This window comes from Stigmatopora argus, chromosome 7 (assembly GCF_051989625.1).
Source record: "Stigmatopora argus isolate UIUO_Sarg chromosome 7, RoL_Sarg_1.0, whole genome shotgun sequence".
In the NCBI taxonomy this organism is placed as follows: Eukaryota; Metazoa; Chordata; class Actinopteri; order Syngnathiformes; family Syngnathidae; genus Stigmatopora; species Stigmatopora argus.
In genome coordinates, this window is record NC_135393.1 from 10,559,302 (window position 1) to 10,583,334 (window position 24,033).

Consider the following 24,033-nt stretch of genomic DNA (forward strand, 5'->3'; position numbering starts at 1 on the left):
ATATAGTTGCATTGATATACAGTGTTCCCATTATTGTGAACAGTGAGCGCACGCGATATTTTACTGTCCTCCAGTATCGAAACACGTCTCCATAGTACTTGCTTCATTGCTCAACGTAGCGTGGGAATCTAAACTGTAACGTCCTTGAGAGGCGACAGATGTGTGGGTTCTCGTCAGTCTCGCGATAGCAGCGGGTACTCTAAACGGTTGTCTATTGTGAGAATTTTTCTGATCACGCGCGACTTTACAACTTTCCCACGCCTGTTGTTTGGGCGACTCGTCGCGGCTCCTGCCGCCCTCTCTTTCTCACCCCTTTTTTGCCCATCGGTCTTCGCTGATTTTGTACTCAATTCCCGTTACTGCCTCCAGTCTGGTTCCTCTAGTCCCGGTTATGGTGATAGTTAGATCGGTATGGGCTGCCCTTAGGAGGGGACTCGCGTTTGTTCGGGGAGGGAAGGGGGCGTTATTTGGAAAATGGCGCCCGTCGTTACCGGGTAAGTTGATATATTAGCGTTTGTTTTATTTATGTATTTGTTTTAAAGACAAAGTTTTAACGCAACTTGTTCCGCCTACACGTGATCACAATTTCCTGTGGGTAAGAGGTTTTGATGCCACATTTTGATGGCAGTGTAGTTGCTTGTACCTGCCACATATGGACGCACGGTGTCAAACTCAAACTGTCATGAAGTTTTTCTCCGATTGCCAAAGTACTTTTCTTCTACTTCGATTGCATGGATATTCACTGGTTTCCATCAATCAATTCTCTGTATCGCCCATCCCCTTTCTCTTGGTGCCCTCGCGTAAAATATACTAAGTGATCTTCTATTTACAGTAGGTTTTAATATGGACCTCTAAGGGAACTACACAAGGTTTAAAATGCAATCCATATTTTGTGTAAATTACTCAAATCGTATTTAATAACAGTAATATGAGTCAATACATGCATTTTAAGTGCATTGACTGATCGGTTTCCATTGACGGCAATAGACGTCCAATGTGTTTGAACTTGGAGGGCTGGCAGCGATTGAACAAATGAACACTATACAAATTTAGTTAAATTCACAGCAGAATGATGATTTATCTTGCTCTTCTTTTTGTGTTGTAGAAAGTTTGGTGATCTGTGTCAACCTCAACGTTTAACAAGGTAAATATAAAACACTTCAAGATCAATTCATTAGTTATTACTACTTTCATCATTCTTTTCTATTATGAACTGTACAATAATGACAGGGATTTCTATATGTATATACTTTTCACATGCTGCGTGATGGCTGAGTTCACATGTGTTAAAATCGGGTCCTTTTCAGGGAGGCAATGAGGACCTACTTGAAAGAAAAAGATGATCAAACCGTCCTCATCCTGCATGCGAAAGTGGCACAAAAGTCCTATGGCACTGAGAAAAGGTGTGTTTTTTATCTTGTTTGTTGAGTAGTAGTATTTGGGATGAATGTAACAACCTCTGATGCTCAACAGTTTGATTGTGTCACAATAATTACTAATCTTACGGTGTTATAATTATTCATATAACATGGTTTCCCATGTTAGGGAAAGAGTAGTGAACAGTTTATCATATGGTAGGTTCTGTATAAATAAACATGAGTACATTTCACTGCACTCGCATGAGAATGAGGCTGCATTTGTGAATCTGGAAGTGATTGACTGTCCACAAATATGTACATTAACTGCCTAGTTTTTTTGTGTTTATGCACAAATAAATGGCTAAAAGTACAGAAACATACTTCTTTAAAGATTTTCTTTCTTTTTCTTTTTTTCTATAAATGTTTTTTTAGGTTTTTCTGCCCTCCACCATGCATCTATCTGTTGGGCAGTGGTTGGAAGAAGAAGCTGGACAAGATGCAGAAGGAGGGCTGCACAGAGCAGGAGGCCCAGCCCTGTGCCTTTATCGGGATTGGCAACAGTGATGTAGAGATGCAACAACTCAACTTGGAGGGAAAGGTTAGAACACTATTGTGTCACTGAAGGTGCTGCAGGGAGACTATATTCAATTGCTTCAAATGATTTATGAAACACTTAAAATATTGCAAATCAAATCATATTTTATGCAAATGAAGTCGTCCATTCTCAGTAAACACCTGCTTCCCACTGGAGTTTATTAAAGGGATGCTGCTCTTTGAGAAAATATTTCTTGTGAGATTAGGTTTTTTTTTAAATAATAAAGTTTTCAATTAGCAGGTAGTATGCTGATTACTGCCAAGTAAAAATTGATAATCCACAACTCTACTTGTATTTTTCTACTAATATTATGTTAGTGGTAAAACCTGTATTAATCAATAATATAATTTTTAAAAAAATGTTGTATTCAGTTCCTTCATTCTGTGCCAATTTTTCCAAACATTGAAAACAACAGTAGCCATATTTTGAAAACAAACAATAGAACGGATAGAACAACAATAGAATGGAAAATGAACGTAAACAAACTTTTAAAATCAGAACTTCTTCTCTGTGGAATTAAGAATAACATGATTTTTCTCTTGGGCTGATTCAACTTCGATGTTTTTGTTTCCTGAAATAGAACTTCTGCGCTGCTAAAACCTTGTACATCAGTGACACAGACAAAAGGAAACATTTCATGCTGTCTGTAAAGATGCTCTATGGCAATAGCGCGACTATTGGCCTCTTTCTCAGCAAGAGAATCAAAGTAATATCCAAGCCTTCCAAGAAAAAGCAGTCCTTGAAAAATGCAGACTGTGAGTATCAAAACATAAACAAACACTGTTTTGGAATGAATTCGATAGAATGCCTATTGCTATATTTTCTACCCTGTCTCACAGTATGTATTGCATCAGGAACAAAGGTAGCTTTATTTAACCGCCTACGATCACAAACAGTCAGCACCAGGTATCTTCATGTGGAGGGTGGAAACTTTCATGCAAGTTCTCTCCAATGGGGGGCCTTTTACATCCACCTCTGTGAGTCCTACTTTTCAAAAAGTCAAGTCACCGTGCTTTTTTTTACCCGCCTCATTTCATTATGTCACACATCCTAATGATGCTTTCCCTAATTTTGGTCAGTGGACGACGACGAATCTGAAGGAGAGGAGTTTGCTGTGCGCGATGGTTACATTCACTATGGTCAGACAGTGAAACTGGTGTGCTCTGTCACTGGCATGGCCCTGCCTAGACTGGTATGCAGTTAAATTTCTGTGAGAATAAAAGAGTAGCCAGATCCTGCAAAAAATGTCACATAACCTGTCCATTTACTATATTTAACAAGGACTGATGTTATTAAAAATTTGTGCATATGGGCCATACTTTCTAGATAGTTTTGGCTTACTTAACACAGCACAATCTTTTTTCTCCCCTTAATTCATCAGGTCATTCGCAAAGTCGACAAGCAGGCAGCATTGTGGGATGCAGATGACCCGGTGTCGCAGCTTCACAAATGTGCTTTCTACTTGAAAGACACAGAACGGATGTACCTCTGCCTCTCCCAGGATAGAATAATCCAGTACCAGGTAGGCCCCTAAAAATTGGTCGGATAAAAATCTGAATTATAATTCAGCCTAAATTGATGCATGCCACCTGATAGTCTAGGGCAGGGGTGGCCAACTCCGGTCCTCGAGAGCCGCCATCCGGTCTGTTTTCCATGTCTGCCTCCACCAACACACCTGAATCAAATAATCAGGATCGGTATCAAGCTTCTGGACGGCTTGCTGATGAGTTGGTCATTTGATTCAGGTGTGCTAGAAGAGGGAGATATGGAAAACACACCGGATAGCGGCTCTTGAGGACCGGAGTTGGCCACCCCTGGTCTAGGGGTTCACTCGCCTGACTTTGGTGCGGGCAAGCACGGGCTTGATTCCCTCTGGTGGTAGTATGATTGTGAGTGCGAATGTTGGTCTTTCTGTGTGCCCTATGGCTGACTGGCCTCCAAGTCTAAGGTTTATAGTCTGCGTTTCGGCCGAAGTCAGCTGGGTTGGCCTCCAGTAATCCCCCCAACCCTTACAAGGATGCGAGGTATGGAAGATGAGCGAATGAATCAATTTATGTGCAACCAACTATAGTTCCCAGACACCAAACCAGAGCTTTTGGCACCATCTTGTGTCCTCTAAGAATATCTGTAATCCCAAAAACAACCAGTCGTCATCAAGGTTTAAAAAAAGAGTAAACGTAATACCATGTGAAAACTAAGAGAATGCTATTTTATGTTGTTAAATGTATACTTGTCATAACTAAGCATTTCGCTTTATATTTTGTCAGGTAGGGTTAACAACATTTACTTTGTAAACGGCAGTTTCCGTCTTTGTGTGTGTTAGGCTGCACCGTGCGTCAAAGACGCAAACAAAGAGGTCATTAACGACGGCGCCTGCTGGACAATCATCAGCACAGACAAGGCTGAGTATACGTTTTATGAGGGCATGGGCCCCGTAAATTCTCCGGTCACCCCTGTGCCTGTGGTGGAAAGCCTGCAGGTACACATGCACACAGACACATTATCAATTATTTGCAGTGTTAATGCACTTTTTGTTGACTTTAAATCATCTTTATTTTCTCTTGCTATGTTAAATCAGTTAAATGGTGGAGGGGATGTGGCCATGTTAGAGCTGACCGGACATAACTTCACTCCCAACCTAAGAGTGTGGTTTGGGGATGTGGAGGCTGATACCATGTATAGGTATGTGAGTTGTGATTATCAATACACTTTGACACTACACAGACATACATACATGTCACTTTATTTTTCATCAGTACTTCAATTTCTTTATATCATGGCACTTGAGAATCCTAATTTATTGTTTTAAGACTTTCTATCTAAGTCATGTCTTGATCAAACAGTTCTGCATTTTATGATTACTTGGGTTCTCTGTCACATGTATATGCTTTGTAATGTCTTAAACTGGGAAAACTGTGTTTCATTCGTATTCTTTCAAGATGTGGCGAAAGCATCCTATGTGTGGTGCCTGACATTTCGGCTTTCAGAGAGGGCTGGCGTTGGGTCAGGCAGCCGGTGCAGGTCCCAGTCACGTTGGTCCGCAATGACGGGATCATCTATGCCACTTCCCTTACCTTCACCTACACTTCGGAACCAGGGCCCCGGCCCCACTGCAGTGTTGCAGAGGCAATACTGAGGGCGCACACCACCTCCTCGTCATCCTCAGTATCCTCCCAGACTTGTTCGTCTTCAACTTCTTCCTCAATGGGCACATTTACGAATGTCCAAGGGGTTTACAGCAGTCATGACTCAGGCATGTCAGTGTTGTCATAGTGACTCATTGCGAGCACATTATTTTTAAATGCATACAATGTTTAAACAATGTACTTTTCTGAGGAGGAGCTGAGAGAACACTTGACTGAAGAGAAGTGTGAATTGTAAATGGGTGTTCACTGTGACAGCACCTTTCCACTCTCAGGATAGTTAAAGTGCTTCACCCTGGACCATTCACCAACTCCGCATTATTGGGAACAGGAGCGTCAACATCGTCACAGGGGCAAATTCAAACTAGCAACCTCTGTGTTGCGAAATGACTGCTCTACCAACTGACCTACACCACCACTTTAGTGTGGCTGCAGAACAGTTTTAAAACCATCCAGGGAACTCTGATGGATATATTATCCTATGGATGTCAATGGAGTCAAATGGCAATTATCCAACAACAATAGTTTATGCAACAGGTCATCTTCAATTTTTTTGTGGGCAAGGAACCTTTGCTGTCTATTTTTCTTTCAAACTCTGCTCCTTTTTGTTGTTGCATTAATGTTCCACCTCAATATGCAAAGAGGAAAAAGAAATGCTGCATTTAAATATGAGCATTTTAAAAAAATGTTTACAGTACTCAATATAAAAAACACCCTTTTAAAAGGCAAGTAAAGTATTTTAAGGTATTATTAGTTAAACAAATGCTATATTTTATATCATAAAATTAATATTATTGTGGAAATATAACAAAAATAGTACAATGATGATAACAGTATTGATTAATTTAAATTATAATTATAATATACATTCATTCATTTTACGTGCTGCTTATAAGGGTCTTGGGGGTGCTGAAACCTATCTTTGCCAACTAGAGGAAGCAGGCTCTCTGAATCAGTGGGCAGCCAATCAAAAGCCACAGAGACAAACAAGCAGTCAGGCGCTCACTTATTCCAAGGGACAATTTTGAATGATCAATTAGCCTACCATGCATTTTATGGGGATGTGGGAGGAAACCTGAGTACCCAGAGAAAACCCATGCAGGCTTGGGGAGAACATGTAAACTCCAGACAGGGAGGTCAGAACCCACTGGGGATTGTACCCTCATAATTTACCACAAATTCCTCTCAAATCCGAATGAATGTTCAATTGCCAGGAGGGTCATTCCAACTACAATAAGCACTCAACAGTAAAGGTATTTTAAAGGCCTACCTTATAGTGTAGGTAATGCTTTGTGCATTTTTTTTAATTTTCATACATTATGTTTTCCTATAACCATTCATCCTGTGTATTTTTTTCTGCATATGAATCCTGTCAGAGGAAAAAAAATAAAGTTTCTATTTTAAATCTTTTCATTCTAAATGTCTAACTTAAATCAAAACAACTTATTGTAATTGTGAAGGCACAAGTAAAATGGCATGGTTTCTTTTCCGCAATACCTAGTTTTGTCACTTTTTAGCTGTATTTTGTTGTTGTATGTTGTACTTTAACTATCTAAAATATATGTATAGAATGCACTACTTAGCTCATTCTGTGGTGGCCCTATTGGGCATGGTCGGAGGTCAAAATTCTGCCACTATTTTTAAACTGGTAGCAAGAGTACTGGAATGAAACCTAACACTTTGTTAGGCTACTGTTGGAGTGTGTGAGTTTCTGTTCGTGTCCTTTGCGCTAATAATGTTTTGGCATAATTATTTGACTTGCAGAATAGGTTGTAGAACTTGTGTGCTTGATTTTATATCATACATAAAAACCCACCTATACAGTCGACCAAACATGCAAGCAAAGTGAACTGGCAGAGTTTGTTGAACTGTGAAAATAACTCTTGTCGCAAAGCCCCTACGTAAATCATTTCTATTGCTGTGCTGAACATAACCCAAAATTGTTTACGTGGGCATTTCACATCATTTAAATCAGTTCGTCTCTTCATAAACAAAACAAACACAGGAACCCGAAATCTATTCTACATTTGCCGGCCATTGCATAAACTGGATATAGTTAAATTTTTTCAACCTCTGTACATATGGGTGGGTGGATGGGGGTTGCTGTGTGAGGAAACCTAATAATGTGATGAGACCATGTTCCTGGAGTGATAGATGTAGAGAGAGAAGGAGAGAGAGAGGGGGAGAGAGAGAGAGAGAGAGGGAGGGAGAGAGAGAGAGATCTTAAGGGCTGCATACTGCTGGTAAAGGCGACTGGCATACTGGATTTGGGTGATCATACAGAGATTGGAAACGGGCACACAAAAAAGAGGAAACTGGATTATATACTACCTTGTATTTTCATCTTCATACTAAGGGTGTTCTAATTGCCGTGTGATTGCCACAAAGAAGTGACTTCATGATGGAATATATTTTATATAAATTTGGATATAACGTTCTAGGCTTTTTAAAATGGCCTAAATGTGAATTATAACCATTTTTTTTTTCTGGAATTACACTCACTGGCATTCTAGACACTGTCCAGTCTTCTCTAATACTTGAGTATTTTGGTGGTCCTACACTCTGTATCCAATTTTGTTTTCAGGAATTTCTCACCTCTCAGAATGCTGCCCCTTTTCACATTTTTATTCCTTCTTTTACCTGCCTCTCTTTTGGTCACTTCGATCAGTGCTAGTGAGCTGCAGGGGGGCAGCTTCCCCGGTGGGGCGACAGGTTTCAATCCAGGGGGTAAGTCAGTCGAATGAATCACACACCTATTATTGGATCACAAAGCAGTGTTGATAAAAACATTGACTAAAACTTGCTTTTTCTTTAATTTCAGACAAGACTTGATAAAACTAAATTACTAATGTCACCAATGAGTTGACTACTTAACATTAAAATTATGCCTTTTTCCTCACAAAATGGGGATGTTGGTAAGATATAACCAATTGTGTTACCAACCTATATCACTCCAGTGTTTGACTGAGCCCATGCATTTCTGAACTGGCTATTCCAAACCTAAAATGTTTTAATTGACATCTTATTATAGTATATTGATGATGCTTACTTGTGTTAAACCCCTTTTTTATCAAAATCAGAAAGCCCTCCATATACAAAACTACACACAGTCTTGAGAAAGTCTATGCATTCCTGTCCTGGACAGAGAAGCTGCAGGCTTTCATCAGAAACCAAGGGATCATTGCCTATTCTTTGATTGTAGTGTCAAACAAATTGGATAGGTGTAGTAATACCAGTAATACCATATGTAAATGAATGTGAAATTATGTAGCAGTATGTAAATGTTGGTCCACCTTTACTCTCTCAAACACATATTCTTTGAATTCAACGCCTGACAAGACAATGATAATACATGCACAGGGAACAAAGCATCTCTTGGGCTTGCACTTATACTTGTTTGACAAGTAGACCTTTTGACTTCTTATCACTTTAGCTCTACTGAGCACCAAAATCTTTGCGTCACAGAGACAAAATTGGGTTGTGACTAACAGGCCTGACTAAAGTTTGTTTTCCCGTACAGCACTGTAATCTTCTGGATCAAGACCCTGAATTTAGAAACATGCTGTATAGAGTTTAAATCCAATCCACTTTGTTGTTACGTGGTGAATGATGCATACGATGTATCCAGCACATATTTAGTTTGACGGTCAAATGTCTTCCACAACAACACGGCATGTTGCATCGCCAACCCTAACTCAATATACAACTGTAATTTAGTTCATAACTAAAATAATATCTTAATAAACAAACTCTATAAGCTTGTCATCAACTTTCATATTTTTGAAGGGGAAGATAAAAAATAATAATAATGAATATTATAATAATAATGAATATAATAATAATAATGAATATTATAATAGTAATGAATATGATAATAATAATGAATATAATTATGATAATAATAATAACAACAATAATAATAATACATTACGTGGAAAAACTACAATATTCTAACCACAAATAGATCATTATGTATAAATACAACTAAAAACCAACAAAAGAAGTCACTCCCTGTTGGATCTACATTAATACAGCTATAAAAATCGTCTTGATTGATATTAAACAAAACACCCTAACAATCAAGTATTTATATGTTAGATATATGCCTAAAAAAAGGAAGTAAAACTTAAAAATGAAGCAGATATGTACTGACTGAAATACCTTTTATCCATGTAGACCCATGCATGGTGGTATCACCACCATGTGTAAGCGAGGCTGATCGTTACAGTTTGGAGGCTCTGCAGAGCATCCATCAGATGATGGATGACGACAAAGACGGAGGGATTGAGGTGGAGGAAAGTGTAGAGGTACAAAATTATTCTCTTATTCTTTCTTAAATGTTGACATTTCCTCATCAGCTATGGAGTTAACTTGTTAGCCTGAAATACTTAGGACAAAGTCAATGCTATGACAACAGGTGTTCTGGCTGAAAAAAGGCATCCAATGCTACTTCGAGGATAGCAACAGTTTAACTTGGCTTTTGGCGCACTGACAAATGTGGTTTGCACTGTTAGGCCTGCACTAATAGGATATTGCTGCATGAAGAACAAGTCATATTAATGTAACATGAGCCACCTGCAGTCAATGAGCACAATTTATTTTCTGCAAGTGGTAATGATCCAGAATTATGTGCCTAAGTGATGTAGATAAATATTGATGTATGAACATTTGAGAAAATATTTAGCTATAAACAACTACGTTTTACATATATACATATAGTAATAAAATGTACTGTTTATCACATTTGAGAAAATGGGGCCTCACCATTTTTTCCCAATTTTTAGTAGAAAACATCGAGAAATTGGTCATAATATGGTAATTATGTAACATTAGTGACTGGCCTTTCCCCTTCAAGAACGCAGTTCTAAGATACAGCATACAAGGGCTTGAATTACGGTTGCCATAGGGATGTCAAGAGAGGGCTGTGGGCTCATCAGAACACATTCCCAAGATGTCTTCAGTCATCAAATAAAGCCTTCATCTATATCCAAGGCTGGATATCTTAACACAGTGTGTTGTGTCTATTCCCAGTACAAGTTAGTTAAAAAGTTGAATTCTTCTTGTAGTATGTAGCACACTACACACTATACAGTACTGCATGTTGGAAAGTTTTTATAAACTACACTATTCTAAGGTAATGTTGGAACCAGTGTCTTTTCACTGAATTGTCACATTATCATGCTGGAACAGTTTGTGTGTCTCAAATTTCGGAACCTTTATGCCCGAGCCAGTGTCACTGAAAAAGCTCCTCTCAAAGGGACCGGACAAATGACTGGTCACAAATAATCCATTGACTATAACTGGTGCAAAATACATTGTGCAAAATGTGGTATAAGAGCACATTGGGAATTGCTTAGTTTTATTGTAAGTAAAATTTACCTTGACATTCAAAAGAAGTGGTGTGTAAAATATCTGATTAATAAAATGATTTTTTGCAGAGTGGTAGGGTTTTCTACCAGTAATTTCTGACCTTATGACCTTGTATTTTTAACATTTTATTTTTAATGAACCTTGACCCTTCCTCTCTCGTAGTTTATTATTGAAGACATGAAGCAGCAACAGACCAACAAGCACAACCATTTGCACCGTGAAGATCAGCACATTACAGTAGAGGAGCTTTGGAAAGGCTGGAAGTCATCAGAAGGTGTTTGTCCAAAAGACTGTCTAAACCAGGGGTCTACAAACTATTCCACAAAGGGCCACAGTCAGTACAGGATTTCATTCCAACTGAACAAAAAGAGACCATTTCACTAATCAGTGTAATCATTTAATTGCAATCAGATGCTGCTATCTTCAGCAAAAACCTCATCTATTAAGATGTCTGTGTGGAAACAGTTGGAACAAAGACCAGGACCCACTGCGGCCCTTGTGAACCGTTTGGAGAGCTCCTATTCAAAACACTCTAAGTACAGGCCGTTGACAAGTGACAACTAAACTAGGGATGTTTCAGATCCAAACATGTAATTGGAACTCATGTCATTTTCATTCATTCATCTTCCATACCACCCATCCTCGAAAGCGTTGCGGGTGTTTCTTGGGCCTAACTTGCTGTCTTTGGGCAAAAGATAGATTACACCCTAAACCGTTTGCCACTCAGTTGTAGGGAACACAGAGAGACAAACGACCATCCATACTCCTAATCATACTGCCACCAGCGGGAATTGAGCTCACGCCTGCCCGCACCATTGTCAGGCGAGTGAACCTCTCCACCACTAGGCAGCATATGTCATTTTCAGAGGATCGGAATTGGGTGAAAAAGATCATGTTTTTTTTTTTTTTGATGTTTTTATTCTTAATTTTTAAGTTTTGAAGGCTACAACGCAATATAATGTTCCATATGTACAAGGATATTGCCAAAAGAAACTACGCAACAGGAAGGCAAACATTTTGGTTTATATCCCAGGACACCATCATTAAAGAACGATAAGCTCTGCAGTGTAGGTTTTTTTTTTTAACATTTGAAGGTGCTTTTCCTTCCATAATACACTGCTGAGTTCTCAGATCGGGACTGGGCATCGACCGATCCTCAAAATCGAACTTCGGGTGCCAAACTATTAGATCAGGATAACCCTAATTCAAACATTTGACGCATCATCCACTCTTAACTTGTTTCTTTTTATCTTAGTTCATAATTGGACCCAAGACGATGTTATACGCTGGCTCCGGGAGTTTGTTGAGTTGCCACAGTATGAGAGGAACTTTAAAGACTTCAAAGTCAACGGAAACACACTCCCAAGGTGACAATATTTTGTGTTCAAACAAATCTCTGAAAATGCACTGATCTTAGTTTAAAAAGAAACTAAAAAAAACCTCTGTCCTTTCTATAGGATTGCAGCCAATGAGCCTTCATTCCTGAGCGGCCAGCTGAGAGTTCCGGATCAGAGGGACAAGCAGAAACTCAATATTAAAGCTCTTGATGTAGTGTTGTTTGGACCACCTACGCGTGAGGACCATTACAGAATTAGCTTCTTTTAACAATGTTTTTTTTTTTTGTGTGTGTATCGCTTTAATTGATTTTTTTACTCTGAGGGACATCCAGATATTTTGTGAGTCGATTTCTGGATCACAAAATACTAAAAACCAATATTACCATTAACGCTACATTAGGGCAGGTAAAGCTCCATTACCACAAAAGCAGGAAGAAGCAATCTGTGAACCGTAAAAATACATTTTTTATTCATAACCATTTTTTTTTTCTTGAAGGCCCTCCTCACAATTACATGAAAGACCTACTGCTACTTGTGTCCGTGGTGATGGGTGTTGGGGGCTGTTGGTTCGCTCAGGCCCAAAACAAAACCAGTAAAATCCATATTACTAAGATGATGAAGGATTTGGAAAGTCTGCAGCGAGCTGAACAAAGCCTCCAAGACATGCAAGAACAGTAGGTTCATGCCAAAGAATTATCTTCTTCACCTGTAATTGAAGTTATCAAAGTGAAATTGTAACTTTTCTTACCTTTAGACTGGAGCGAGCCCAGGAGGAGAAACGAAACGTGGCAGAGGAGAAACAAAATTTGGAGGAAAAGATGCGAGATGAGATCATGGGGGCACAGGAGGAGGCCCACCGTCTGCAAGAGCTGAGACAGGGAGCTGTTAGTGAACTCAGCCGCCTCCGATATGCAGAAGAAGAACTTGTGCAAGTACTGTTTAGCATTGTCTGAAGTTGGGTCGAAACTAAAAACAGAAAAAAAAAACCTAAAGCTGGCAAATATCGTTTCCTCAGATCCGTGGGGCATTGAGACAGGCAGAAAAGGACATGCATACAACTTGGACTGCCTCAGAGGTACTCCAGCAATGGCTCCAGTTGACACATGAAGTTGAGGTCCAGTACTACAACATCAAGAAACAGAGTGCTGAATTACAACTGGCCATTGCCAAAGAAGAGGTGATGTAAGATAAAAATACAATATGTACACAAGATGTGTATCAGAAAACTTCCAGGACTGGAGTGCATGAAGGCGTGGCAAAAAAGGCTTTGAATGTGTATAAGACTCCAGTTCTGCTCTTTTTGGACATCGTATGCCACAACTACTTGTGACCGACGTTTCACAATACTGTGTTTGCTTGTATACTTTGATTCAGGCAGAAAAGATCAAGAAAAAAAGAAGCTCAGTGTTTGGGACTCTGCATGTTGCTCACAGTTCATCTTTGGATCAAGTTGACCATAAGATTCTAGAGGCAAAGTGAGTCACATTGTATTTGGAGTTAGATTTCACTCGAGTCTACCGGAGTGCAGCCTAACGTGTCTTTCCAAAAGGAGGCAAACACTTAAAAAATCAAACTAATACTGCTATCTCACTCCAAAAGGAATGCCTTGTCAGAGGTAACAGCATGCCTGAGGGAGCGTCTGCATCGGTGGCAACAGATTGAGCGCATCTGTGGCTTCCCCATCATCAGGAATCCTGGTCTTACAAATCTCACCGCTCTGCTCTACTCAGACTCACTTACTGTAGGATTCCCCCGAGTTCCTCAGCCATCATGGTCATGCCACAGCTCAGTTCATGGGTCGATTGAAGACCTGTTGGAAGAGTCTACCACAGCCATTCTTTCACAAATTCCAGGTAAGGAACTGGCCCTTAGTGTGGAAGCGTAGTGCTTCACACTACTGCCTCCAGAAGATGAGCAACATGGCAGTGGTCAATATCTGCATATTTGGTTCTTCTATAATAGCTTTGCAATACTCTGTAATAGAAAAATCGACCGGTGGAAATCAGACATTCCCTTTGACTTTTGGAAGAAAACAAACAAACAAACAAACAAAAAACTGATGAGACAGGCCTGTACAAAATTGACAGTAAGAAGATGATGCCCCTAACTTGCAATGATGTGAGTTTAAAACAAAAACAAACAAAAAAACAAAACTAAAAATGAGGACACATATTTGTTGGTATTTTGTGCGTTACTTTATGTATCATTCTCCTGTTGCAAGACCCATCTCCTGTGACTGACCTCAAAATAAATGATGAAGACAGGAACGGGTTGAATATCTTGACAGTCTTGAGAGTCCATTGTACTCTTTTTGCATTACAGAGACCTTGTGCTGGCAGCTCAAGAACAAAACTAAATTGCCTCCATGTGTCACAGTAGAAACAGTGTATTTCTGTTACCACCAGAATTTGCCAAACCTAATTTGTTGAAATGCCTTTAAGCTTTTGGGTGAGTGGCTTAAGATTGCAGGTTGGTTTACACTTTTGCTCTGCTTCATTTTCAGGGACACCACTTAAGAATTCTCCTCGAACTCGGACGTCTACTATGCTGAGGTCACGTCGTCATGGTGTTACACAACCACCAACCACTCTTATTTCAGCAGATCCTGACCTTCTCATCCCAATGAGAAGTCCTTATTCTTGTTTTGATGAGGATAATGGGGTCTTTCGTAAAACTATAAAGAAACAGTAAGTGTTTGGCCAAGTTATGTTCCAAAATAATATGTCAAAGCTTTGATTTATTCCATCATGGTTATCCTTTCTTGTTTCACTGTGTAATAGAGACTCCCAGGAACGCTTCTCAGATTCGGACTATTCAACCTCACCTCCTCATAACAAGATGTACCGTTGTTCATCTATTGAAAGCTCCCACAGAAAGCTGTACTCTGATGAAACAGAACCATTTCCAGAAAAATCTGCCATGAAGGCAGTGAGTAAAGAATTGCAAGGTGATGTTTCTAGGGAAGATTTTGGAACTACTTTGGATGTTGCTTGCAGGAAGACAACAAAAGATAAAGTTCTAGACACCTTTTTGGAAAATAATGTGCTCATGAAATCAAAAGAAGGCTCTTTTGTTGAGACATCATTCAGAAAGAGATCCAGTGATAAGATTGAAGTTTCATCAGATTTTCTAGTTAGAAAGGAATTAGAGGCAGGATTTCCACCTAAGAAAATTGACCGAGAAATAATAGAGGACGTTACAGATAATCTATCCACGAGTACACCAAAAGATCGCTGTGATTTTCCACTTGAAGTCAGGAAGGTTGTTTGGGATGAAGAAGTATCAGAATTTGCACGTAAGAAGTTATCAAGAGGTATTATGGGGGCTTCGGTGGACAGTGCTTCAAGAAAAATACTACAAAGTTCTGAGTTTCCATTTGACTTAGTCGCCAGAAGGTATACGAGAGACTCAATGGGAATGTCCTTAGATGGAAGTTCAAGGCAAATAGATTTCTCCATTAGGGGTATTGCCAAAGACAAGCTGGTTGAACAACCTACAATACCCTCAAGAAAAATCTCTAAAGAGGGTTTTTTTGCAGACTTGGTTTCCAAAAAGTCAGCACCCATAGAGGAAGCAGATGATGTCCATTACACGTCTTCCTCAGAAAAGCTAGAGTTCAACTCAGAACCATCAATAAGTAGGGGCGTATCTAAAGAGGAATGTGAAGTATTTCTCAGGAAAATAACACCTCTAATGCCAAGAGATGAACAGGCTTTACAAGAAAATACACCATTAGTGAGAGTTGAATCACTTCTGGAAACACGTCATCCACATGCAGTGAGGTTAGACTCTGATGATTCTGAATCCAACTCAGTGCAAGGTGAACCCAGGCAGCCAGACCTTACAGTGACTTCCCAAGTGCCATGGGAATCATCAGCAGATAATTTGGCTGCTGGTCCATTGAGCCAGCTTGTTTATGATGGAATCCTGGAGAAGTCCTGCAACTCTATGGCCACCCCAACCACCTTTTCTGTCTCAACTCCAAATCTTCCCCAATGCTTCACTAGGCTTCTGGCAGAGTCTAAGCCGGTTGCAATATTAACAAAAGGAACCCTTCCATCCTCCTCTGAAGCTAAAGAAGACAGAAACAGAGATAAAGAAAAAAGCAAGAAGTCATTAAAGTTGAAAAATCTTTTCAAGAAGAAGAGTGAGTCAACAACAGAGAAGATACAGAGCGGACTTCACAAACTCTGATACTGGATTGAGGATGCTTACAGTATGTAGTAGCATCATTCAATTTGATGGTTAAATTATCTTTCTATTTTACTCCAGGGTAAATTTCATGTTACGATAGTCTTTGACAATTCTAGTTGTTTGGGCATTTTAGAGTCACCTTATCATGAAACATCAACAATATCACTCTACTGTCTCAAACATTGGCCTTCTGTCAAATATTTCAAACTAATTTCTTAAAGCATCTCACCCCTCACATGCCCTTCCTCTCACATCCTACCTCCTTCAGAAAATGTACTGCTTTTAGTGTTATGGCTTACTGTAAGGTGCGATGCACTTGATCCTTTCATAGACAGTTTAGTCTAGCTGGATTACTAGAGACCCTCTCAGAGTCACCCAACATGTTCATATATTTTTATTTCATATGTGTGGCAAAGATATCATAGAGCCAATATGTTCTGCACTTGCATAAATTAACACTACATATTTGTAAATGATTATAAGTGGATATTTCTTTAAATATGTGAAATAAGATTTGTGTATTTATTCAAACAAATTGTTAGTTATCTTATTGCAGGGGTACAACAATTGTATTTGATGTTTTTTTTCCGATCTGTCAAGTCTTATGATGATTGATACCTCACACTATCCAAAAATGCGGACTGATATATAATGCCATTTTGTGTTTCAAGGCGGAGCTCTGTTACAATTCCAAATTGCATACATCTAGTAGTTTATTTTTCTGGCTTTTATAATATTGCACAATAATAGAATACATAATGTGCCCATTAAAATGATTCAGGTCATTTAAATCTTTTTATTTTGGAATTAGAAAGTCTCCAACAATTACCTATTTCAATGATTGTTGATCAAATATAATTTGCCACACATCAAAACCTTTAATTGCTGTACTTAATTGTTTACTATGTGCAGTTTCACCTCTGCGCTAGATGATACCACACTTTTCCTTTGGGTTGCTTTGATAAAACCAAAATAGGCAGAATTTCGTTCCGGTAGTTTATTGAATATAAAGTGATTAAATGTTGAATGTGGGCTACTGGAATATAAAATAAAAAAGAATTTATTGTTACATTTATTATTGTACGCAATACACAATTACATTGCTTTTTGGTGCTGTCGCTAAACTAGTAAAGATTATTTTCAAATAACACATTTTGATTTTGATTTTTAATGGGCAGCAAGATGGATAATTAGTTAGTGTGATGACTTAAAGTTCTGGTGTCAAGGGTTCAATCCTGGGGTTCGGCCTTTCTTGGTGAAGTTTGCATCTTCGTCTCATGATTTCGCCACTAGAGGTCAGAAGTGGTTCGTTTCATGAGTGGCTGATTAGGTTATCTATTCATTCATTTGGTCCCCCTATATCCTGGTAATTTGGTAAGGCATTCTCATTTAACACTGATACCAAAATGATTCACAGGGAATTATTTAGCAGGCAATGATCTAAAAACATAGAACAATCAGGGGCCGGTATAATTGGAAGTAGACTAAGCAAATATAGTTATTTTCAAATAGCAATGAGCTGCGCCGGAATTAATTGTACTATTATTAAACATTACGCATTTCTTGTCTAATTTTGGCTGATAATGTAGAATTTTCGGTGCAAAAGTAATCTTCAATTTAATACTGCTTCTTAAAATAAGAGTGCAGGTGGTAGACAGGTAAAAAATGAGGTGAATAAGACCTCTGAAAACACAAGTGCTGGTGATTGTATTCAAGAGAGCTGTGAAATTTCATGCATGTGTGAAGCGAAACCAAACTAACCAGGGAGTACACAATCAAGAGTGTTGAAGTGACGCCTGAAGACAAATCCAATTCCAGTTTGAAGAGGAGAGTTTTTGGAGCTGATCTAACTTTTAACATTTTTTTATATCTTAATTGGGGGCAAGGGATTTAAAAAGGGAGCATTTCAAAAGATTGTGTTTGTGCGAAATCATTGTGGTTGTGAGCCTCATTTGTTTTTAACTTTGGATAGAAGAGTTTGTACATGCATTTTATAGTTGTAAGTGAGATATTTTGTCAAATTACTGATTAAAATCAGTGACAAATGAGGAATTGAACATCAGAACAATTAGGAGACAGATTATCTCCAGGATGCTCAATTTGTGGGAGTTTTCCATTTATGATCAATCATCAGCATTGCTTTTTCTTAATCTGATTCAATTGTCTAGTGGATTTTCCACTAGAGGCCTTGACAATAGTATATGCATTTGAATTTTTAGTTTCAGTTTAGTAGCACTGAAATGCTGCAATGAAGCGAAGGTGGAATGGTTGGCACAGTAACTTAAAAGCTCCCATGACATCAATACTGAGCCACTGACAATAAATACAGTCAAGTTTACAATTTCCTCCAATAGCTATACTATTGTTGCCTAGACACTGAAGTACCATACACTGGAGACCAACAAATGCATTTCTTTTTGCATCAGAGAAAAGAAGAAGGCAATTTTCATTTCATTGTTCACCTGTGGACATTAGTAGTTTAGTGCACATGCTTATTTGAATATTTTTGCGAAACACAATAGCAAACCAGACATAAAGAGACACCTAGAAAACACACACACACACACACACACACACAATCTTCCAATCTGAACTGACAAATCACAGCTCACAAGGCGAAACTATGTGATGCGTCATAAAGTGGAGCGATGGCAAATCTTTTTTTTTTAATTTCCCAGGGAGTTTTGAAAGGTGATGTTCCTTCTCTTTCTTTCCCATATAGCCAAAAATGAGGCTGCTGTCAGAGAGCCCATGGCATTTCTTTCAGGGTCCAACTATTGCTTTTTTAGCACTAAGCCTTGTTAGAAGTGTGACAGAACACCAAATCAAATTGCAGATTCGCTCAAACTGTCAGGCTGAGTAAAAGGCAGACCCAATTCTGTAAATCATTGGAACTGACCTTTTGGCTTTATACTTTTTTTAAACAAGTAGACGGCAATACATCATGAGCTTAGATTTTTTTTCTCTTCCCTTGTTGTCACAATACCAACATTCTGACAGAACCTCCATACCAATAGAGAAACGTTAGCACAAAACTTGAGAAATCAGTCAAATGCATTGAAAGGATAGTCGGCAGATAAATATTTTACAAAGTTATTTATTTTTATTTTTTACACGTTATTCTGGAGCAGCGTTTCAAGTGCAAGGACAAGAGAGATCTAAATTTTGTCAATATTCTACAGGATCCAAATCAGTTAAGACCGCTGGCCCAGTCAGCTGGGATAGGCTCTAGCACCCCCTGTGACCCTAATGAGGATAAAGCGGTTCAGAAAATGAAATGAGATGACAGATGTCACCAGTGCCTGCATGAGCATGCTTGCACCCTTTAATGAGCTTCTAGATTATTGGGTCCTCACACATTGTGTGTTCCAGTCCATCCAAATCCAAATGTGTATGTACCATGCTCCGAAAGCAAAAGTTGTCCATGACTTGACAGGTGAGAAGCTATTTTTGAAGTTGACTTTAAAATCATGAAAAAAAGATCATTGTAATGGGTTTTTCAGCTGATGCAAAATTAAAAATATAGTACCATATATTTTCCCATGGTTCCTGTGGGAAATCTGTAATTAAACTTCTGGTAAATTATTGGTTGACTCCTATTTTGAGTGTTTTGCTGCTCTGCGAAAACACTTTAGTCCAAACATGCCCTTGAAAGGACAACATATTTAAACCCAAATAATGAGCTCTCCTTGAAATCATTTGGCTGAGTAAGCCCCAGTTGACCTATATTACACAATGATTCATTCTGAAATGTTACAACCGGAATTTGTGGCAGCAGCGTTATGCACCCGCTAATGCTACAGTGCTCTCACAGCAGCATTACCTCAATGCACAGTATTATTTTTCCAACGGTACATTGCATTTTACATTTCTCTACACTACCTTGCAAAGAAAACACTTGAACTTGAAGCTGATTCCAAAGAGAGAGCTAAGCAGAAATTATGTATGAATGACTACAGCCTGGAGATCCATTGGATGCAAAGCTGAACTATGCGGAAAATTTTAACATCAGCAATGCAAAGCAGGTTGCAAAGAAGGTCTTTGAAAAATTATTGTATGTGTGAAAAGGGATGAGTCCTCAAATGTAATGTTACATGCATTTACCCTTGCACTTATGTTGCTCTTTCAGCACATCGGATAGCTCCTTTCCCCGAAAAACTTTCTGCAGTAACAACATAGGTATAAATAAAAATAAGCAAGTCATAAATATTGCATTTTCTTTTCAGCCACTTGTCAAATGTCAGCTGCATGGTCAACTATTTGATCCTCATGTTTTAGGTGTGTTTACATTGTTTCTTAAAACTCCACAGGATTTTTAATCACGTCACATATTATATATCTGTTTTGCCTACCATGAAATTGTTACATAAAATATATTTAAAAAAAAATAATATGAAAAAATAGAATCTAAACATTAATATTTTTCTTAACAGTGAATGGTGTGCTACTGCAGAGAGAACCTATACTTTGGATATCATAAAATTTAAGCTTTACATGTGCATGTGGCATGACAAATGCTGGTATCAGTTGGGGAAAAATACTTACGACAGGCTGAAAACTCATATTTATGTGTTTTGAGGTGAGTTGTTTATTTATTTTAATTATAAACCACCTGCAAAACGTAGTCATAAAAGTAATCTAATAGCAGTACAGCTACTAGAGGAAACATGTAGTAATTATTTTCAGCTTTAATGAGTGACAGAATTATTGGGATCATCATTTATTGCCAATACCTTTGCTGTTAGAAAATGCCTCTAAGCTCTCGTAATGAAAAATATAGATGACCGTTGTAACCTCGGGAAAGCCAAATGCATCGCAGATAAAAGAGAGATGGTCTTAAGAGCACAACACAATTGTCTTTGGGGTGACCTATATGGTGGCGCTGTGTGATGAATACTATTCTAAATGGAGGAAAAGGAGATGGAGTTATCATTTGTGATATACCCAGCTCATATTTACATATAAGTCACATTTAAGAGCGTCAGAGCTGCCACTTTAATCACATGAATGCGAGGTGTCACTACTACTTGCTTAAGAGAAAAATATATCGCTTTAATTTCAGTTCTCTAACAAGGAGGGCCTTAATGGAGCCCAAAGGCCTTTAAACTGAGAGCTTCATATGAAAAGCCTTTAATTGTGTGTGCATCTACGTGTGTTTCTGATGTGCAGCCTATGAGCAGCATCACTGATGATAAATTCCTTCCTTGCATCAGGTTTAGTGCACTTGCTCATTTTGTTTATGTGTGGGAATCTGAATTCATGTTTATGTCCTCAATGACATGTACAAGGTCAGTCGCAATGCCTTTTAATGTAACTTTCTTTTACTGCCTGCTTCACAGCTACTATTGCAATTTTCTGGTCACAAGATGGGGATGTGGAGCTATAGAGAAGTGACTGTAGCAAGTGAACTCCTTGAAGTCCCATTTTCTGCCCTTGAACTTTGTGTATTCTATTGGTTCTAGTATTTGAGAGGTGTAATTTTCTCCTATTTTTTTATTCAGCAACGAGTGTGTTTGTTGATAGTCAAATTCAACAGTAAAACATACTCCCTAATGCAGCACAGAATGTTAATAAATGCAAATTATGCACCTGCATGCTTAAACAAAGTCATGCATTATTCACCCTTATTCACCCAAAATGTATGAAAATATTTGATATTGCTCCAAAAGGGTGACTAAACATTGCTTTCCCCCCACTATATTCATTTATACATTTAACAAAGGCACATTTGAGGTGTGTCAGAAAAGTTCCAGGACTGACTTCATAAGGTAGCGCCAGCATTGATACGAGCAGGCATGTTGTTGTGATGACATAGCCAAATGGTTTGGATTTGTTTTATAATGTGTTCCCTGCTCTTGTTCTTTCTTGTCAGCCCTTCCTTTGAGCTGTTGCCAATGAGCTTACACCAGACAATCATATTATATCCAAGTTTTTGTGATTGTTTGTTTCCTAATGTTTTATTATATATATTTAGAGCAGTGGTTATTAACCTTGTTGGAGCTACCGAACCCTACTTTAGTGTAAAATGTGATTTAAAATAAAATGTGTTTTTTTTTCTAATTCAAGATATATAAATTCCTCGCAGCACTGGTTGGCCAAGCAATATCACGTGATCATCTGCAGCCAGTGATTGTCAAGCGGGGCATCGTGAATAAACATGATGAGTCGATGTGTCTTGACCTCCATGGCAGAGGCTCCACCAAACCTCTGAGACCGACTCACCGAACCCCTAGGGTTCAACCGAACCACTGATTTAGAGGCTGTTTAGACAACAACGGTAGTTTCCCAGATGCACATACACAGTTTTCAAGGTATCAACACAAAAATTACAATCTCCAGGTCAATTATGCATAAAACCTGTCCGGTTAAAAAAATTAAAATATTACCCAAATTGCAAGTCCCCAATTCAAAATTATATTTTGTCGGAAGTAGCCCAGATTTGTTGCATTTCTATCCTGCCAGATACTCCATACTCTGGAAAGGAGCAGAAGGGGTTGTATGCAGGAACCGAGTTTTGGTAGTGCTGCAAATTACACAACGGGCATCGGACATCGGACATAGGCCATGTCGTCATTACCACAACACAAAAAAGCCTACTTGTCATCACACGCAGAAACTGCGTGTGACGAAATTGATGGTGCTTCTCCATAAGCTACGTTTAATCGGCACAAGACCTAAATAAGTGTAAGTTACGGACTTGTAATTTGTCATTCCGCTGTTGTGAATACAGGTCGCTTACCTCTCGATTACATACAGGTCGCTTACCTCTCGATTACCGCACACTGTCTGCCACTTACCTTCCTTCAAGTCAGCTAGGAGGCGGCAGATCACCAACCAAACATCTAATCATATGCCGCAGAAGGGAATGTGTGTATGTTAGCGCGAGTTTAGATGTCTGATGGATGTGGGGAAAAAACTGTCCTTAAGCCTATTTGTCCGAGCTTTGTGGGACCTATAGCGTCTGCCAGAGGGCAGCAGCTGGAACAGATTGTGACCAGGGTGGTAAGGGTCCCCTATGATGTGCTTGGCTCTGCTGAGGTAACGCGGGCTGGCAATGTCTTCAAGTGAGGGCAGAGAGCAGCCGACAATCCTCTGGGCAGTGTTAATCACTTTCTGCATGGCCTTTTTGTCTGCCGCCGTGCTTCCAGCGTACCACACTGTGATGCCGTACGCCAGGATGCTCTCTACAGTGGTTCTATAGAAGGTTCTCAGAAGATTGGAGCCCAAGTTGTTCTTCCTGAGCACCCTGAGGAAATGGAGTCGTGTCTGAGCCTTCTTCACCACTGCCGTGGTGTTTGTAGACCATGAGAGCTTGTCCGTGACGTGGACCCCCAGGAATTTAAAGGACTGGACCCTGTCTACACATACTCCATTTATGAGGAGTGGGGCCAGATCTGTGCCGTGTTTGCGAAAGTCCAGGATTATTTCTTTAGTTTTCGTGGTGTTCAGTGTGAGATTGTTCACCGAGCACCACGAAGACAAATTGTTGACCTCATCCCTGTAAGCCGACTCATCCCCTCCTGAGATGAGTCCGACCACAGTGGTGTCGTCAGCGAATTTGATGATGCATACTAGATCAATGAAATTATTGCACTCTAGGAATTCGTGTTACGTAGATTTTTGGCTTCGGACAGTTTTCGACTATACTTTGTCCTTGACTGGAATTTTATGGTGTTAAATGTATTCCTTTCACTTTTGAGCTTTCTAGATAGTTGTAAATAAACATGTTTTGAGTTTGTACCAGCTACATTACCTCCACCTTGCTTCTTCAATACACCACTCTTACACTCAACCGTAAAGATTAATTAGTAAGCTAATCTTATATAGGATGAATCCTTAATCTAACTGGCTGCCACAAGAATGCTAGTCTGGTAGTCTGTAAAACAAATGTTTTTTTGTTGTTGCTCAGTATAGGTGACGTGCCCAGGGTGTAGTCTTTCGTATTACCTCAAATCAACTTGGATTGACTGCAGCACCACAATCCTCATTACACAATACTAGAGGAAAAAAAGGTCCAGGACAAAGAAATGGGCAGA

At 39.1% G+C, this 24,033-nt stretch overlaps 2 protein-coding genes across 2 annotated transcripts; both read left to right on the forward strand.

Annotated features, from left to right (window-relative positions):
* Nucleotides 1-229: 229 nt before the first annotated feature.
* On the forward strand, nucleotides 230-6,499 carry LOC144077397 (recombining binding protein suppressor of hairless-like). Its single transcript, XM_077605114.1, has 11 exons — nucleotides 230-494; nucleotides 1,106-1,144; nucleotides 1,308-1,403; nucleotides 1,791-1,956; nucleotides 2,534-2,708; nucleotides 2,793-2,930; nucleotides 3,033-3,145; nucleotides 3,335-3,475; nucleotides 4,277-4,432; nucleotides 4,532-4,635; nucleotides 4,893-6,499. Exons 1-11 carry the CDS (start codon nucleotides 475-477, stop codon nucleotides 5,224-5,226), a joined length of 1,482 nt encoding a protein of 493 aa, XP_077461240.1. The 5' UTR covers nucleotides 230-474; the 3' UTR covers nucleotides 5,227-6,499.
* A 2,778-nt stretch (nucleotides 6,500-9,277) lies between these two features.
* Nucleotides 9,278-16,365, forward strand: LOC144077510 (uncharacterized). Its single transcript, XM_077605298.1, has 11 exons — nucleotides 9,278-9,403; nucleotides 10,629-10,740; nucleotides 11,722-11,833; nucleotides 11,924-12,039; nucleotides 12,300-12,477; nucleotides 12,558-12,735; nucleotides 12,819-12,980; nucleotides 13,178-13,278; nucleotides 13,403-13,656; nucleotides 14,307-14,490; nucleotides 14,584-16,365. Exons 1-11 carry the CDS (start codon nucleotides 9,281-9,283, stop codon nucleotides 15,995-15,997), a joined length of 2,934 nt encoding a protein of 977 aa, XP_077461424.1. The 5' UTR covers nucleotides 9,278-9,280; the 3' UTR covers nucleotides 15,998-16,365.
* Nucleotides 16,366-24,033: the final 7,668 nt, after the last annotated feature.

Excerpts from the sequence above, each read along its gene's own strand:
- LOC144077510 (XM_077605298.1), top strand. The coding sequence starts at position 9,281 with ATGGTGGTATCACCACCATGTGTAAGCGAGGCTGATCGTTACAGTTTG. Across the intron at positions 11,834-11,923 it reads AACGGAAACACACTCCCAAG|GATTGCAGCCAATGAGCCTT; the intron begins GTGACAATATTT and ends TCCTTTCTATAG. Across the intron at positions 13,279-13,402 it reads CATAAGATTCTAGAGGCAAA|GAATGCCTTGTCAGAGGTAA; the intron begins GTGAGTCACATT and ends TCACTCCAAAAG.
- LOC144077397 (XM_077605114.1), top strand. The coding sequence starts at position 475 with ATGGCGCCCGTCGTTACCGG. Across the intron at positions 3,146-3,334 it reads GCATGGCCCTGCCTAGACTG|GTCATTCGCAAAGTCGACAA; the intron begins GTATGCAGTTAA and ends TTAATTCATCAG. Across the intron at positions 4,636-4,892 it reads GAGGCTGATACCATGTATAG|ATGTGGCGAAAGCATCCTAT; the intron begins GTATGTGAGTTG and ends TATTCTTTCAAG.